The 17,397-nt window shown below is 39.6% G+C and overlaps 1 protein-coding gene across 1 annotated transcript; it reads right to left on the reverse strand.

The window, feature by feature from the left end:
* Window positions 1-606: 606 nt before the first annotated feature.
* LOC117863342 (phospholipid-transporting ATPase 2) lies at window positions 607-14,415 on the reverse strand. Its single transcript, XM_034747005.2, has 25 exons — window positions 14,257-14,415; window positions 13,429-13,643; window positions 12,670-12,883; window positions 11,818-11,934; window positions 10,817-10,909; window positions 10,569-10,743; window positions 10,271-10,437; window positions 9,972-10,076; window positions 8,501-8,598; window positions 8,260-8,402; window positions 7,600-7,696; window positions 7,411-7,520; window positions 7,164-7,328; window positions 5,698-5,852; window positions 5,498-5,578; window positions 5,267-5,387; window positions 4,544-4,647; window positions 4,073-4,204; window positions 3,567-3,720; window positions 3,070-3,187; window positions 2,799-2,972; window positions 2,657-2,708; window positions 1,540-1,667; window positions 1,313-1,463; window positions 607-1,174 (listed from the first exon to the last, which is right to left on the reverse strand). Exons 2-25 carry the CDS (start codon window positions 13,548-13,550, stop codon window positions 926-928), a joined length of 3,225 nt encoding a protein of 1,074 aa, XP_034602896.1. The 5' UTR covers window positions 13,551-13,643; window positions 14,257-14,415; the 3' UTR covers window positions 607-925.
* Window positions 14,416-17,397: the final 2,982 nt, after the last annotated feature.

Consider the following 17,397-nt stretch of genomic DNA (forward strand, 5'->3'; position numbering starts at 1 on the left):
TCGTTAAAGACGACTGCCGACTGCAGGCCGAAAACAAAAAAAGAAAAAAGAAAACAGGAAATCTCAACCTTGCTAGGCATTTCGTCGAGCAGGACGTGGACGCAATGGCGTGCGCGGTGCAAGCGATGCGAGGAGGATAGGCTGGGAGCGGGCGGCCGAGGTAGGAGCCATCCCCGCGCAGTGGTTGCCGGGTGGGTGGTGGCCTTCGGAAGGCGAGGAACGGCGGCTCAGCGACGCATGCGTGCTAGCCGGAGAGCGGAGAGAGAGGCGGATAGGGGGATTTACGCGGCGGCGGGCCGGGAGTAGAATGCAGAAGGGGAGGCCGGCGGGCGGCGGGGGCACTGGAGACCGGAGACTGCATGGCACCACGGCGGCGCTCTCAGTACAAGGGGATCCTCGAAGTGCATTTGGTATAGCTGATCTTTTCAACCCAAAATGAAAATGGACAGCAACGCCCCTAATCATCAGATCAGCTCGTTCCAAACCGGACGTTCACCACAACCCCATAAACTCGTCCTCTAGTATTGTAGCTCCGTTTCTTTTTTTAAAAAGAATTATTCTGCTTTCATCCATCCGGCTAGAAAATTGAATGATACTGCACAGAAATGCCTACTGAATCATGGGACACCACTTGTGATTTTTCGCACAAAAACCAACCAAAACCGTAATCTGAAGGGCTACATGAATGCCAAGCATCTCGCGGGCACCAAAATTACTAACACGGATAACCAGCCAAGGAGGAAGTAAACTATCGATTCTAGACCACGCGAGTTCCGTGTTTATTATGAAATAGGATGTATTTCATCAGTAGGCCTACAAACGAAGGGGTTACAAGTTCGAGACGTCTATATGTAACCTTCGTAGTCTTACGGAAAGCTTTGGCCACTCCGATGCTAGTTGCGGTCTGCCAGCATATCCGTGGGTGTTATCTCGTAGTCTCCGTGGAATCTGAAAGCAGAGGCTGGTAGTTGCAACCCCTGTTTCTATGCAAACCAGCAAGTACATTAGTGAGGTTGGTTCTCGCAGACTTAACTGCTGACTCCACATTTCTGGAAGGTTGGGTAGATCCGTTGCTCTGCTCGATCTGCTGAAGTATGTTGATGGCGCTGGGCCAATAAAGGTTTCTGAAGTATCTGAAAGCCATCACCGGACCCATAGCTACTGAAACAGTCAGCTGGGTGGAAGAAGACGTTTGCACCACCGTGCAGCGGGAAGAATAAGGTCAGAACACAGTTTTAATTATGACAGTTATATAGCAAAATGGACTCAAATAAATAAATAGTTTCACGGTTAAAAGCGATACTAGACTTACAGCCATGGTGATCCAGTATGAAGGTTGACCGCACAGGCGAAACATGATTGTGTACATCTCAAGGCTCGGGATGGCACTGAGTATTAAGTTGATCATGTAGAAGGCCACAAAGTTTCCCCAGATGAGAGCGATTTGAGGGTAAGTGAATGAGCTGAAGGCGCAAAAGATGATGTCAGTGATTGTTCTATAATAAATCTCATCCGCGTAGGCACCTGATGAGAGCTTACTTTGTGTCCGTCGTCACAACAAAAGCCTGTAACCAAATGCATCCTGACAGCGCAACCATTGAGAGTTCCTGCATCTCACTTTTCTCATCCGCGTAGGCACATATCGTAATGAAGAAAACGACGAGCGCCTGAAATTGAAAAATTTTAGTCTCATGAAAGAAAATGTAGATCAAATGCATCTAGATGCCTATGCAGTTCACATGCAATTCTCCCATACAGCAAGATTAACAGATTGAAGCACAATTTGTGCTAGATGCAGTAATGGAGCAACTGCATAACTTTTATTTGTAATCCTGTAATCCAGATGCCAAGACAATGCAGTAATGCACACAACACATGCTTACAATACTAATTCATGTATTCGGTGCATGTTCATGTCCATTGGAGAACAAAGGTTGTAGAATAAGAAGCTAATAATTAGGCAAGTATCATGTGTCTTCACTCGACAAATGTGGTTCAGTTTACTGCAGAAGGTCGGCCTGCAGGCTCTTTCCCCACAACCTGCAGGCTCTTTCCCCACAACCCGAGGATAATTCATTTGATGATTGGTGGGCAAGAGTAACTGATAGAGTGAATGGTCAGATACAGAAAGGACTCAACTCATTGATCAATTTTGGAAGCATGGTCAGTCTGGAATCATCATAATCGCTGTGTGTTTGAGGGGGGCCTGCCTAACCTAAACTGAGTTATGGCATCCATAAGAGAAGAGATACACCTTTGGAGTTTGGCCGGGGCTCGAGGAATTTCCCATCTCCTTGCTCTAGTGCCAGTTAATGACTAGGTCTTTTCTCAGGTCAAGGTCAAGTTTATTTGTATGAAAAAGCGAGTGTAGAGGGTGTGAGTGTGTTGTGTTGTACGGGTTTCTAAACCCTTTAATCTTCTTCTTAATATAAATGATACGCAGCTCTCCTGCGTGTTCGAGAAAAAAAAATTAGGCAAGTAGCATGCATTGTCCATGAACAGAATCGGGTACCAGAGCAAGAGATATATGAACAGAATAACTCCCTGATCGTCTTCAATAACCCAAAAATTGCACCACACTTTGGTGACTCTTCAAGATGTGTGATGAGCCGATGCCGGATGAAAAATAACAAGAAACAGATAAAAGATTACTTACATGATATAGTGAGCGCCCAAACCATCCACAAAATGTAGTTGGATTTAGAAGCCTGGTAAGATGATGGAAATAATAATATTAGCAAAACTTATGTAAGAGTACCAAAAATATCAAAAGCACAGAAAGGCAAAATTCTATTTACCTCCCAGCTTGAGAGTGCAGTAAAATCTGGGGGTACTGTAGAGCTGTTGCTTCAGAGATATCCTTGTCAAAAATTATAGTCATCACAGGTAGACTTGTATAGAAAACATTATAAGCCATCAGGCTAACTGAATTGAATAAGCTAGTTCCTGAGAGCCCCGAAAAGAAGGCAAACCTGACAGAGGACTCAGGTGAGCAGTGTAGCCACAAAATCCATGCGAAATTGCAAAGCAGTAGCAGAAGCTAATAATTAAAAGGGAACAGAGACTCACAGAATTTGTATAAAGCATATAAGAAGTGACTTGTAGAAGGAATACTGTGAAATAAATGCCGTTCGATTGTATGAATAACGACCATGAACAAGTATCAACCTCTTCAGAAACTTGAATTCTGCAAAATAAGAAATATCCACAATGTGATTTTTTCCAAAGAAAAATTTATTGACTTTGTAGGTAAAGTGCAAAAGGGTAATAAAGTGACAATTGCAACCATTGAATACTCATATAATGGTAGTAAAGATTGAAACTGTTAGCACATCCAGAATGGATAAAAACAATGTTTGCACAAGTTTGAATCTGGTTTAGCAAATTCCATTAAATCAAATTACCAGATTTCTGGAAGTACATAGAATTCATCTGTACTAACTACAAGTAAATAGAATTACAATGTATATTCCCTCACAACTAGGGAAAAGACCTTTCAGAGGCAGCAGAGCAGGTAAACAAAATAACTAATATAATGAATTTGGCAAAACTAGAATGATGCTTACTCCCAATGCTATAATCAGCAGCTCTTGCAGCTTGCAGTCCTTCCCTACCACTAATCCCTACTCCAATGTTAGCCTCTTGGATCATTCTAACATCATTACCACCATCGCCAATTGCTAGAGTTAGGTACCCAACGGACTTTAGGATAGCAACAAGCTGCACAAATGCAAACAATATAATTTAAACCAATCAACATCTATATAACAACACCATGTGTCATGTTTCAAGGTGGATCAAAAGAAACAGAAAAATTGTCCAAATCAATGTCCATTACAAAACTATCTGCATTCTTATTTATTTGAGCTATTACTTCTGATAAGATATTGAGCTGCACACTACTGAACCATAGTGGTACAATGGTATCCCCAACATTATTTTCTCTGACAATAGCCCATCCAATATCTTGGTATGGAATCATGATATATGATGATTGCCGACCATTCACTTGTAAAGGATTGATGTACATGTCAAATGGTAAATAAAAAAATGATGATAAACAACAAAATACCTGTGCTTTCTGCAAAGGTGTCATTCGACAGCATATTGCTGTTCTTGACAGCATCGCCAACCTAGTGAAAGATTCCTTGGAATGCTTTAGAATTATTTCAAGTGCCCAACCATCCAAAACAAATGCAAGATCCTGCATGAACAGATTTAAGATGAAGCACTCCAACTCAGGTTTAACATTGAATCCATGATCTAGAATGAAATATAGTCTCAGTTTGTTTGTTTGCTCAAGAGGGACGTTCAAAAAATACGATACAAATAAGATTCAGGTAGTTGAGTTGAATACAGGACAGGGAAAAAGATCCTCTAGAGCCTACAAATATGGAAGGGGAATATGTTCTGTGCAAGATATTATTTCAGCATCTGACTGACTGGTGCTAAAGCTGAATATATTCTTACAGAACATGGGGGGAAAGAGCTGATAAATACTTGTTTAAGTAATTTACAATTAATTGGAATCCAAGATACATACCTTTGTTTCACATGTATTCTTCGTAATTAGTAATGCCCTCTCTAGGCTTCTTAGTATGTCCTCTTCAGTTTTCCCACTGATAGACAACAATTGGCTATTGGGCTCTGAAGGAGTGAGATATTAAGTGATAATCTTGCTAACAGGTAACAGGTCGATAAGTATGAAATAAAAATTTGCCAAATGTTCAACATCACAAAGTAGTAAAACCATGTGGCAAACCAAAACAGCTCAATGGAGAACATAACAAAGAATGCTAGATGCGTTAGTTGTTATATCACAAATAGGTCAAGTGTGGTCCCACACCCAAAAAAATAATAAATGACGAAAAATACAAGGTTGTTACATAAGTTATGAGCTCCTACAGAACCACCATGTAATGACATCCTGGAAATATTACTCTCCATCTACTAAATGCATAATTTGACTAAGCTAGAATGCAAAGAACAAATAAAATGATAACTTTTTGTAATATTTTTTTGATATATTACCAATTTTAACAAAGAGCTCTAAAAAATATCTTCTATTTGTTGTTAGAGAGCCCAGCATTTGGGTACAACAGCAGAAGGAGCAAAGAGATGCTGGTCATAATTCATCTTGTACTAGGACAATAACTTGCAATAGATCAGTGCAGAAAACATTTGCAAGGCAACTCGTATAGATGGTTGCACATGGCCACTGGCTAAATTTAATGGATATCAGATGTCTCAGGATAGTTTACAGTACCAGAGGATATGAGGTTACAAAGCAGTCCAATCTGAATTGCTGTATTTTGCTTATCGCCAGTTAGCATCCACACATTAATTCCAGCATTCCGTAACAACTTAATGGTTTCAGGCACACCATCCTGCCAGCCAGAAGAATCTATAAGGGAGGCAAGGCAGCAAGTGTAAAATTGTGGTAGGTTTTTCTACTGGTTGTTAGTCTTAGAGGCAGAAATTAGCATTCAAGGTATACCTGAAGACGATCCTCTATGGCAGTAACACCAAGAATATGAAGGTCACGCTCTAGGCTGTGACAGACTTCGGCAATTTTAGACTACATAATTTAGTATAGTAATATTAGCCAAGAGTAGAGTAAGAAGAGTTAGTGAGAAAAATGAGAGAACTTAATAAAGTTAAGAGAAACTAGTTATAACCAGAGTAGTTAATAAGTACCTCCCTATTGTCCAATGAGCAGCTAGCCTCTTGAAAGTTTTTGGACCATTCCTTATATTCATCTTCTTCCAGGTCACGCCATCCCAAACATAATGTTCGCAATCCCAACTGAGAATACATTTCTACTGCCTCAAGATATCTCTGTATTTGTTGTCCTGTGATACATACATACAAAATATGAATTAGAATAAATGTTTTTTTAAATAAAACTGAAGCTGCACAAAACGACAAAGGTATATTTGTAAAATAAAATGAAAAAGAGCTAGGCGCAATCTCTTAAATATTCTGGTTCATCATATGCTAAAATGGAGCCACAACTACACAGTAAGAGCAATAGAAGTCCCCCATGTTTAAATAGGTGTAACCAATTCACAAAAAGATCCTCATTTCTGTGATAATAGGAAACTGTCAGTCCAAATATTGTTTCAGCTAATGCCATTGACCTTTCTGTTCCCTTTGTTGTTCCTTCTTCAATTGTGGTGCAGGAATTGCAATGCAGTCAAAACTTGCAGCCTTTTGTCATGGCCTACATAGATGTGGCTCTTCCACCAGATGGACTAGGTAATAACTCTAGAATTGCAGGTTTGGGAGTAGTCCTTTCTCAGGGCTTCTACACATTCTTGTCAGCTGCAAGTTCTGGCAAAAACTAAGGTGGATGAACTTGCGCCCTCCTTTTATCTGCAAGGATAGCTTCTGTTTTGCAGGTTCTCTCCTTTTGGTTAGGCTCTGACCGCCTTTTAGCAGTCTAATCATCTTCAGAATGGAACGATGAAGGCTCCATGGAAACTTCAGTCATGGATTTCACAAGTCCAGGCCCTTCGTTCGGTTAATAATTTTCAGGTCATCAAATTTTCAAGAAAGGAAAATCATGCTGCTCATCAATTGGCAGTTCAGGTGAAAGTTGGACCTCCTCATAGACTCTGTAGTTCTATCTGTACTACTCCTGAACATGTTCAGGGCTGTGCTGTTCTTCCAGCAGTACGATCTGTATCTTGGGGTCCTCTGGACCTCAAGCATGTACACTGCTTTTAATCTTTAATGAAAGTCCCTAATCAAAAACAAATCACCAAAAAGTCCCTGGAGCATATAATATCACGAGTCACCTACAGCAACCAAAATGCTTTTTTTTTTAATCCCAACCAAGTTGTGTGGACTGATGAAACCCAATAAGAGTCACAAAAAGGAGGATAGAAAGTAAAGGGCAATGGTATTTATTGAGACATGACTCATCTAGAGAATGTTTATTGAGGCCAAATATTTTCTTTGACTATTTTGCGTAACATTTATGAGATAGGTTTGGCACAAGTGTCTACAGTTGTTGCTAGCTCATGACGAATAGATTCAGCAACGAACATCTAAGAGTTTTATACATAAACCAATCTGAGAATGCATACAAAATCCAAGCATTATAAGCTAGATTCAATACTGGGATGACATAATGCATTTTTCATGGTTATACCATCTACCTGGATAAGCACGAGGGAGAATAGCTTCATCGGCACCTTTAGATAAAAGAAGGATCTTCCCAGTCTGCCCTTCCTTTACCACTACAGACATTCTTTTGCGATCAGAAGTGAATTCCAAAATTTCCAACAACTCGTACCGAAACTTTGACCCATTGAAACAAACCTCTGTAGAAAGAACAGAGAACTCAATCAAGCAGTTTAATGAAAGCATAATCTTCTCATCACAATCCAAGAAACATTTACTGACCAGCAGTACTGCTGTCTTTACTGATAAGCACCATATTCAGGTTTAATGCAGCATTGACTAAAGCTTCCTCATCTTGTGATTGTGCTTTGTATGACACAGTATCATCATCGCTGAAAGTATGGAACCTTTATAAGGAACAACTTAATATCACAAAATGCAGAGTACAGTGCTGAAAGAATTGTGCCTTGCCTTTTGATAGGAACCACTGTATTGCAAAGAGCCATCACCATCAGAAATTTGATGACATCAGGATCATTACTTGAGACTGCATTTTGAAGTCGTGCATCTAAGTAGAGAGAATTGTCAGTGACCAAAATAATGGTATGCTTTTGTAACTTTGGGTGCACATTTAGAGCTCGAGTTATTTACCAATAACAATAATAAAAAATGTTGACTTGAAATCCATGAATAGAATTTATGGTACAGTTCGAAGAACATCACGATGTTGTGAAGTGCACTAGAAGTCTAGTGGCACCACTAGAAAAACAGATACCATGAAGATTAAAGAGTCATCCTCAGGTTCCGAACTCACTGATCCTCTATATATGAACAACTTAATTTTGTTGCATACATAAAGCTTTGCATAGTATGAATTTCACATACCATGTTCCATCCCTCCAAGAAATAGGATTTCACAGAAGTAGGTGTAACTACAGACTAAATATAGCGATATTCAAATTGCAGTGCAGTGTGCACTTCCGTCCTCTGAGAATTTCCAACAACCAAGATGCCACATTTCCACAAAAAAAAAAAACATGTTTCATACTAAGCCCTACTAAAATAGAGGGAAGAAAAGGATAACCAATGTCTCTTATTAGATGAAAAGAACATAATTAGTAAGTGGATAACCTTGTAAAGCATCTCCATTGTCATTTCCATACATAGTATTACTTATGCAGCATCGTTTGAAGATCATTCTATTCTCTGTAAGTGTACCAGTTTTGTCACTCAAAATATATTCAACCTGCCCAAGGTCCTCGCTAATAGCTGTGCTGAAGGATACACTTATCTAAGTTTTAAGAAATAGAGAATGTAGGTGCGATAAACATTGAAGTTTACAAAAAAAAAACAGAAATATTGGAGTACGCACTTAGCTGAATGAGCAGGTGTATTTGTTTCCCAATCGAACATTTGCTCATCCCAGTCAATAAATTTTGCATACACACCTTTAGCCAAATCAAGAGTAACCTACAACCAAGAATAAAAATATTTTAAAATCGTATAGACATCGGAAGTATAGAAAATTATTAATAATAGTATCTGGATTGAAGCCTAAATAATTCCTTTAATCTTTCTTGCAGTACCCAAGTTGTATTAGATGGATATGTTAGGTTTATATTTTACCAACATACATTGTCACATAAGGCATAGTGACATGAGAGGAAAAATGCTGGTTAGCTAGTCAAAGTTTGTTCAGCTCGGTCAAAGCTCTTTAGCCTTTTGCAGGCACAACAGCAAAATAACCTCCCAATTTTGACTGTTTATGAAATTGTTTCCAAACCTAAAAAAGGATCAGTTAAACTAGCCAATCTAGACTACGAAAGTAATCTTGTTGTTTTTAAGACAAACAGACAGCATCTAAAGTAATATGATGTCTTGAAATTTTTCTAGGCTCTACAGTTAATGCATTTAATGATTACGCACTTAAGTTCTCAATGAAGAAAACATGAAGCATATATTGACACACTGAAGAAAGTAGTGTACAAAATTGATGGTATATATTTAAAGAGGTTTGGTTCGATAACGAATTAATGGCATTTACCATTGAATTTGGTGGCAGACTTGCAGGTTTTTTTTTTGGAGGAACTAGCTTGCAGTTTAATTAGGGGGGATAAAATATGTGCAATTAGCCAAAAAAAATCTAGATTAGTGAACAACACTGTCATGCAGCCTAAAGGGGTGTTTGGTTCCCCGCCATATTCTGCCACGCCAAACTGCTGCTCGCCACAAGTTGCAAGGCTGCTGCTTGGTTGCTGCAAATGCTGCGGCAGCCAAAGGCATTTACCACACAAAACTCCACAGGTGTGGCGTCGATTTTTTCTGCCTTGGCTTCGGCGCCGCCACAACTCGCATGTCTTGCTACGACTGGGAACCAAGCAGCCCCTAAATCGTTTGTTGGTTTTCCAAGAATTTGAGGGAAGGGTTTGCATGTTGGGCTCCAAAGCAAGCTAGCGATGCCCTTAAGTTGACTCGCCTGAACTTTTTGGCAGGTCCCCGAGAAGGCAGTCTGACATAATAGTGCCAATAATATGTTTCTAGCCCAGTAGCCAGGAGTTCAACAAGGCACTAAACCTAGGCTAGGGTAGCTGCTCACTTCAGGTGGGATGTTAGGCTATGATCATAAAGTTTATTTGCTCAATCATGTAAGGCAGTATTAGTCAATGTAAATAATACTGTACAAGGTGTATCACAACAGCAGAACTCAGGTTAATGACCCACAAGAGATCAAGATTGACAACTGTTACAGTATATTAAAATATAAGCTTTCAAGATGGTGACATGGTGTACTTTAGGACATGTAACACTGGAAGAGGAAACAACAAGTCAATCTAAAAGCATACCTTTATGGAGATCGGAATCATTATGGAGCACAACAGCTCGAAGCGCAATGGAATAACCAAGAAATCATACCATGGTACCTCCACAGGATACATAAGATACCATTGCTGCATAAAGGAAATGAATATCAGATCAGAGAATACAAATAACAAAACTATATATCAATTCCTTATAGATATAATTATCTGCATCACAAGATATGATAGCAAGTGCCCACGAGAAGGCACAACACAGGTGGCAACATGCATGAAAATTACAATGAATTTTCTGCACCGACGGTTTATAAAAAAGGAAATAGCACCTTGAGACCCTGAGTGTCCTTCCAAATATTCCCAAAATAACCCATCAAAAGTACAACAACAATTTGGAACATGAATATCGCAATAGTGAGCTTGTCTATCATCGCATCAGCAGCAGTGAGTTTCGGTTCTGCAGTTCCCCTGCTCATTCCTGATTTGGTTTCATTGCCTACAATGGATGATTGAAGGGTTAACCATGTCGGCATGTCGCTACAATATCTTCAGGTAAGCAACTTGCACAATAGATGCCTCAGACAGAATAATTATGGTAATCATGAAATCATCAAATTTTGTGTTTACCTGTGTAAACTGCAACTCCACAAGCCCATTCAGTGTAACGTAAGTAACATGACTGAAGAAGTGTGTTGTTGATGGTCAAAGGACATTTTTCATTGTCAATGGTAGGGAGGAACAAGCGCATGTTAGCATCAAATCTTCGTATGTCATTATCTGGGTTGGGGCACTCAACTACACCCTGCTCAATTTAAAGAGAGGTAATCAGAAAAAAAAAACAACAAATATCAAAGGAGAAGCGCAGAAAGACTCACCTTAACCTTTTCCAGCTGCTCTACTGATAAGTTAGCAGAAATTGAAGGAACAATTCTTGTCTTCAAGTCAGTTTCACCATCCAAAGCAGAAGTCTGAAGTAAACATGGGCGGCACAGTTAGGCATTAACTACATTCACAGAAATCATAGCATCATAGGATTGAAGTTGAAAATCATCTCCATAACATCAAACAATCACTCCAGCATATTAAAAAGTCAGAGATGGAAAGATTGGGCCATTGGGGTGAGGGGTGCATCCTCGCTGGGGTAAGGTAATAATAGTTTTAACGGGAATCAACTTTATGGCATGTATGGCCAACTCAACATCAGAGAAAGTACCAAGCATTAAGGAAAATGCCATAAAAACATCCTAACTCTTGGAGGCTCCTTGCAGAGGTCCAGCTCTTGCAGCAGCAATGGGACAAGAACCTGTAACGTATTATTAGGGATTTTGATCTCTGTGAACTGCAATGTCCATCCCATCCTTCAACGTGTCATATCCAATACTTCTAGAATTCTAGTAACTCTAAATACCATTCCTGACTTTGAAAATTCATGTATCACTATATAATGACAAGTTGGCTTATTTTATGGGAGAAGAAACCAATGTCCAGATGGAAAATGGAAAGGGCTAAAGCAAACAGAAGTTTTGGGAACTGTTTCATCATGTGATAAGATGTCCTTAGTTTCTATGATTAGGTAATTGGAATCAGTTTCAGATTCTAAAGGGCAATATAATAAAATACGTAGACCACTCAAGCAATGGGATCAAAATATGCATGCATGGAAAATCTGTAGTCCACCATAATATGATGAAGTCTAAGGCTAGGGCAATCTAGGAGGTAAATTCATCACTACCAGTCGGGTTCAGTTTGTTTAACATAAATTCATTACTTAGTCAAGGCAATGGCTAAGGCCATCCCAATAATTTGTGTGAACTCATATAATAATATGTACAAAGAACAAACATACAGGCTGCTGCTAGTGGGTAATTCCATTTACCTCAACATAACAAATGCCTTGGGGATCAGAAGTTCCAATGAGAACAAGATCACATGGTATCTCATCATTCTCATGGAGCCACACTATATCTCCAACATGTATCTCCTGAGCCTTGATCTACAAAACAAAAGCAAATTCAAATATCTCAAAAATAAAAATGTGATCTCATACACATCATTAGAGAATAGAGATTTGATTTGCATATTATGGATAACCAAGAAAACTACAGGAATGGTACAACCCCCTGCTTGATCTACATTCATCAATACCTTGAAACTTCCATATACTAGTACTATTAAGACTACTTGGTTTTTAAAATATACCGCGATATACTAATTCCAACACATAGAGAAAGCAAACTATCACTTGACTAACTGTCCATGAAGAATTACTTTGTTTGCCTTTTAATCCACATTACTAAGACAGAAGATGATGGTACTCCGAAATAGATAAAAGATGTATCAAATATGGAAACATGATATTACTCCCCATTAAGAACCTTCCATGATACTTCTCATTAAAATTTTAAAGCAAGATTTGTACTGAACAGTACCATGTTGGTTTTATGATAGCATTGGCAAGCTGACTGACCAAACCAGCAGCTGAATGACTGGATAAGGAAAGACAGCCTAAAAACAAGAATTCATAGATGTTATCTTTTTTCTAAAACAGAAAACACAATTTGAATGCCTTTATGCAAAATGAATTTGTGGTGTTGGCTGGTGACCTGAACACGATAAGATACCAGGCCTGGCAAACAATATTCGATGAATGGCTTACAACTTACAATAGATCAAGAGGATTTTTTAATGAAGTTAAAGTAAATTAAATATCGATGGAGAAAAGAGAAACCTGTCTACGAATGCCATCCTTTACCAACCATACTTCCCTTTCATTTGCTTTCTTGTCTGAAAGATACCTATTATAATCATCCCAAGCCTCTTTTGAAGCAGAAACAATGAAGATGATGATAAGTGGACCCCATGTAGTTGCAGGGCTAACAGGAGTAATACGGGACCACAACTGAAGGCAGGCTATTAGCAAAAAATACTGATTCATGAAACGTCTGAAATACATAGAGAAGTGGACATAAATTAAAATTTTGATGAAACTGAAATTCATTAGATAAATAGAAACGAGGAGTTCCTGCGGGTCCTTTGACAAAATGATCAAGAAGTCTTTTTCTTCATGTTGCAAGTAAGAGCACCATATTCAGTGGGATAGCTTTAAGTTCTAGAGCAAGCTAATTACAAAGAACTCAATTATTTATGGTTATAGTAACCATCTTCATCAAGTGCGCTTATATTAATTTAGTCTTTCGGGCAAGATGACTGAAAATTTTCATATGCAGAGAAAAGAAAAGCAAGCAGGTACACACATTGTATATAACAGCATTATATAAACAATGAAATTTAAGCTTTACATCAAACGGTACAAACAGTGTTTTATGTTGGGACCATCCGGATAATAGAAACCTCAGGTACTATTTAAGTTAAAGGAAGCACACTAAACAGCTGATAAGCAGCAAATACCTTAGCTGCTGAAGCAATGAAATGGTTAAGATGGAGATGGGATCATTTTATTGTCAAGAAGTAAAGAATAGATGCAAACCTGAATTGTTCCCACAAGTTTTTTGGGAAAAAATTCCATAAATTATATTTGGTATTGGATATCCGATTGTCACAGTAGGATTGCCGGCGCAAATCATCATTGATATAGACAAAACGTTTCATTGTTGTCCAATATGTCACTTCTGTGCCATTCCACGCTTCGATCCCGCTGCTGGAGAAAAGGTGCCAACGATCTGAAGATCAACCTACACCATTCTGACAAAAACAAGTGTTAGATTTAGAAGTGAAATGAACACAAGAGAGCACTCCTATTCCAGAATACATCATCGTGGGTTCCTATATGCTTCGAGGATTGCGTGAGCCAGAAAGGAAAAACACGGGGTACCTGACTGGACGCCAGTGGCTACACGCCACACCACTCCAATTGCAAAAAGGAGGCAACACGCAAATGCTAATAAGAAAACAAAACAGACAACATCTACGGACGTCGCATTGTGCAAGGATTGAGATTTTCCCCCAACAGCACAGCAAATCAAGCAATCGAGGAGTCGAGGAAACAAAAGGCCAGTACACTACTACTGATTGAGCAATACCCCCCAGAAATCCCAGGTAACGGAACGGAATCCCAACAATCGCAGGACCCCCACTCCCCCAGCCACCAATAACGGCGATTTCAGCTCTAATCGGCAAGGGCGGGACTTGAAGCATGGTAGGTGGAGTTGACCCCGAACCATATGGGGAAACCAGGTGCGCCCGGATGTGTGGTCCAGCTAGAGCCATTGACGGATGGGTAAATTGAAGGGGAGAGAGAAAAATCTAGGGCTCTCAGCTCCACAGGAGCGGGAGGAAGGCGGCCGGGGAGGGCTACCTGGCGACGGCGTGCTCGGGTGGGAAGAGCTCGGGAGAGGGATCGGGCGCGGGCGCCGGCGATGAGAACGGTGGTGTGGCGTGTCGATGCGAGATGCTTCGAGGAGAGAGGGAGCCGTTGAAACCCCAAGGTGGGCTGGGCTGGGCCCAATCTTGATATTCTGCGACGCACGTGCTCCGGCCGGATCTGAAAAATTCAGAGCGTGTCAGCCGGCCCGTGGTCGTCGGAGCGGACCGCGTGAAGCGCGTGGGTAAGCGGAAGCAGCAGCCCGACAGCCAGCCAATGCATGACAGCCACGTCAGCCCGGTCCCGTGCACAGAGTCAACCGTTGTTTGGACGGTGGGATGACATGAGTACCGGCTCTGTGATTACAGGGTCTTCCGACAAATTCGATGTTGCGAGGTCTAAAGCCAATTTTTTTTATGAACTTATCTGTTGTATTGTTTATTCTCATGACAGTGCTACCAATTATTATTGATGACATAGAGCAAGTAATTAACTTCCAACTACATGGTCTTAGTTATCCACAACTAACGAACAATGCCAATATTGTCAAGCAATTAATCCTTTTGTGGTTTAATAAAATGATCCTCTTATCTCTTTTTCTTCCTTTTCTGAGCACCAGATAAATGCTTCTTAGGCAAAGAAAACATGATGAATCCTAGAAAAACATGAACACCTGAAATTAGAAAGGCGAAAGAACAACTAATTTAATAAATGATGGATATTTTAGTTGAAGATCGACTACCATTGCGGAGTAAATCGATTGGAATCAATAGGAAAATGAGAAAAATTGAAGGCTCACTAATCGTTGAAAACTGATAGTTGCATCAATTTTAGGGAAGGATTCTGCTCACCTTTACTGTAGTGAGGAGGTGGAGAACAGCAAATCCAGGCAATCGAGCGCACGCCACCACCGTCGAACTCAAACTGCTACCGTCGAACGATAGTCATCTCGTCGAAACGTGAGCCTACACTAGCGCCGTCTGCCAGGAGGTCGAGTCCCTACAAAGCCTGCGATGACGACGACGAGGAGGGCGGAGTTCACAGGTGTAAAAGTTCGACGAACGGACGCTAAGGCAATGTCAAGCAACAATTGCTATTACTTGTTAGCCAAATACTTTAGCTGGGCTTGGCCGCTTAGAGGTCTTGGGAACCACATCGTTACATTTACATGCCTTTACCGAAGATCAAGAACATGAGCTAAGCATGATCCGAAGGTGCACCACATGTTCACAAATCTAACTCAGCACCAACACAAATACACAAGCAAATACAAACATTATTCAAAGCGTTCCTACGCCCGAACCCGACATCCTCACAAAACCACACACAAAACTAGACATGACAGCATCGTTGTTCCTTCTCTTTTTTTATCGTTTAAGATAGCTAAAACTTCTCATCTTAACCTATCTAAAAAATAACTTCAGAACTTACAACTTTCTAATGATCCATAAATAGAGAAACAATCATCAACATAGTCTAATCTTGAAATGAACCTTAAACTGAAAATATAACAACAACTGCAGTACGGTCCTAATAAAACAGGTATATCTGGAACTCCAAAATTCATATGAAGATACACTTAACCAATTTGGAAAGCTTATGAAATTTCCAGCAACTTTTTTAGTCATCCAAATATCCAATTTTATCATTTAGCTAGCTTAAACTTTAGGTGAATAGATTCTGCCCAAAATTACGAGGCTGAAAAGAACTGACATAATCAAATTTCAATATCTCTCAGCTCTTAAATCCAATTGTGGTATTCTTTATGGATATGGAAAGCTCTACAAATCTCTACAATTCATATGTAGGTTTTATATTTTATTTGAAGCCATTAAAAGCATGTAAAGTAGCAATTACTGAAAACTACGCAGATTTACTACGTGCTGAAAATAGCGATGAGGGCAAAACTTTACCCTAGCCCTTAACGGCGTCGAGTACCGCTACACGCACGAGTTAGAACATCTGAAACCTTAGGGAAAATATGGATTACAACGGGATATGCTCACCTAGGGTTTCCCCTTGAAAACAGAAGGCAACGGTGACGGCGGCGATCCCAACGACGACTTCCACTCGTTTTCATCTTCCTAGTGATGAACGCGACAACCCTATTGATTGCATCCAAACTGCATCATACATGGCGGCACCCCATGAACAGTAAGGAAAGGCAATCAATTGGGAAAATTGAGAGAGGAAAGAAGTCCAACCAATTTTTGGAAAGGAAAGGTGACAATGAACGACGGTGTACCCTAATCTCCCGCTACGGCTATATGTCGCGTACGACGTATAGCCGTTTGTCGCCTAAAGTGATTCTCTCGCGCGCTGGATTCATCTTCAGTTCGGCCCACTATGGTTTCGGCCCAATTAGACTGTTTGTTGTGATATTTGATTCCGGGCTGATGCTTTGCTTCTTCTTAGGCGGTGCATGCAGGCCCACGTGCGTGCGAGCTGTAGGCTCAGCATGCAGCAGGTCCATGCATGTACAAGATGCTAGAGGCCCACTGTAATTTTCTTTCTTTTTTCTCTGTTTTTTTCTTTCCTCCTTTCTCATTCTCTACCGTGGATAAAACAGTTATTTCTTTTTTATTTCTCCGTTCCTTTTTATTCCGATTCTTCAATTTTTACTTTTTCTTTGTTTTCCTTAATTTGTAATTTATTTTTTTCATAATTTGTCATCCATTTTTATATTTTTATACATTGAAGATGATTTGTGCTTAGTGTATACAAACTTCTCCATGATGTTTAAATATTTATTCCTTTTGTAGATTAAGTATTCCTCTAAACTATTTATTTTTATTTTGTAATTTTTTTCATTGTTAGTCAACTAGCTATTTTATCTCAAGTTCATAATAATTATTTATTTTCTTACTTTTATTTATTATTTGTTTTCTCCTTGTAGATGCTTATATCTTCCATGATGATTGTACTATTCATTAAGACTACGTTTTTTATTTTTTTAATATATTTTTGTGTATTCGTGATGGTTGAACTATTCATTGGTGGAACATAATTTTTTTTGTGATGTACAATATTTTTTACAATTATTTAGGTAACAATTGGTCTTCTTATCATACATGTAGAATTATTTATTCGCATGTTGAGTCATATGTTCGAGATGCAGACTCATTTGGTCATGTC

Source organism: Setaria viridis, chromosome 7 (assembly GCF_005286985.2).
Source record: "Setaria viridis chromosome 7, Setaria_viridis_v4.0, whole genome shotgun sequence".
Lineage (NCBI taxonomy): Eukaryota > Viridiplantae > Streptophyta > Magnoliopsida > Poales > Poaceae > Setaria > Setaria viridis.

Excerpts from the sequence above, each read along its gene's own strand:
- LOC117863342 (XM_034747005.2), bottom strand. The coding sequence starts at position 13,550 with ATGAAACGTTTTGTCTATATCAATGATGATTTGCGCCGGCAATCCTAC. Across the intron at positions 3,721-4,072 it reads CACCTTTGCAGAAAGCACAG|CTTGTTGCTATCCTAAAGTC; the intron begins GTATTTTGTTGT and ends GCATTTGTGCAG. Across the intron at positions 1,464-1,539 it reads GTTGTGACGACGGACACAAA|CTCATTCACTTACCCTCAAA; the intron begins GTAAGCTCTCAT and ends TTGCGCCTTCAG.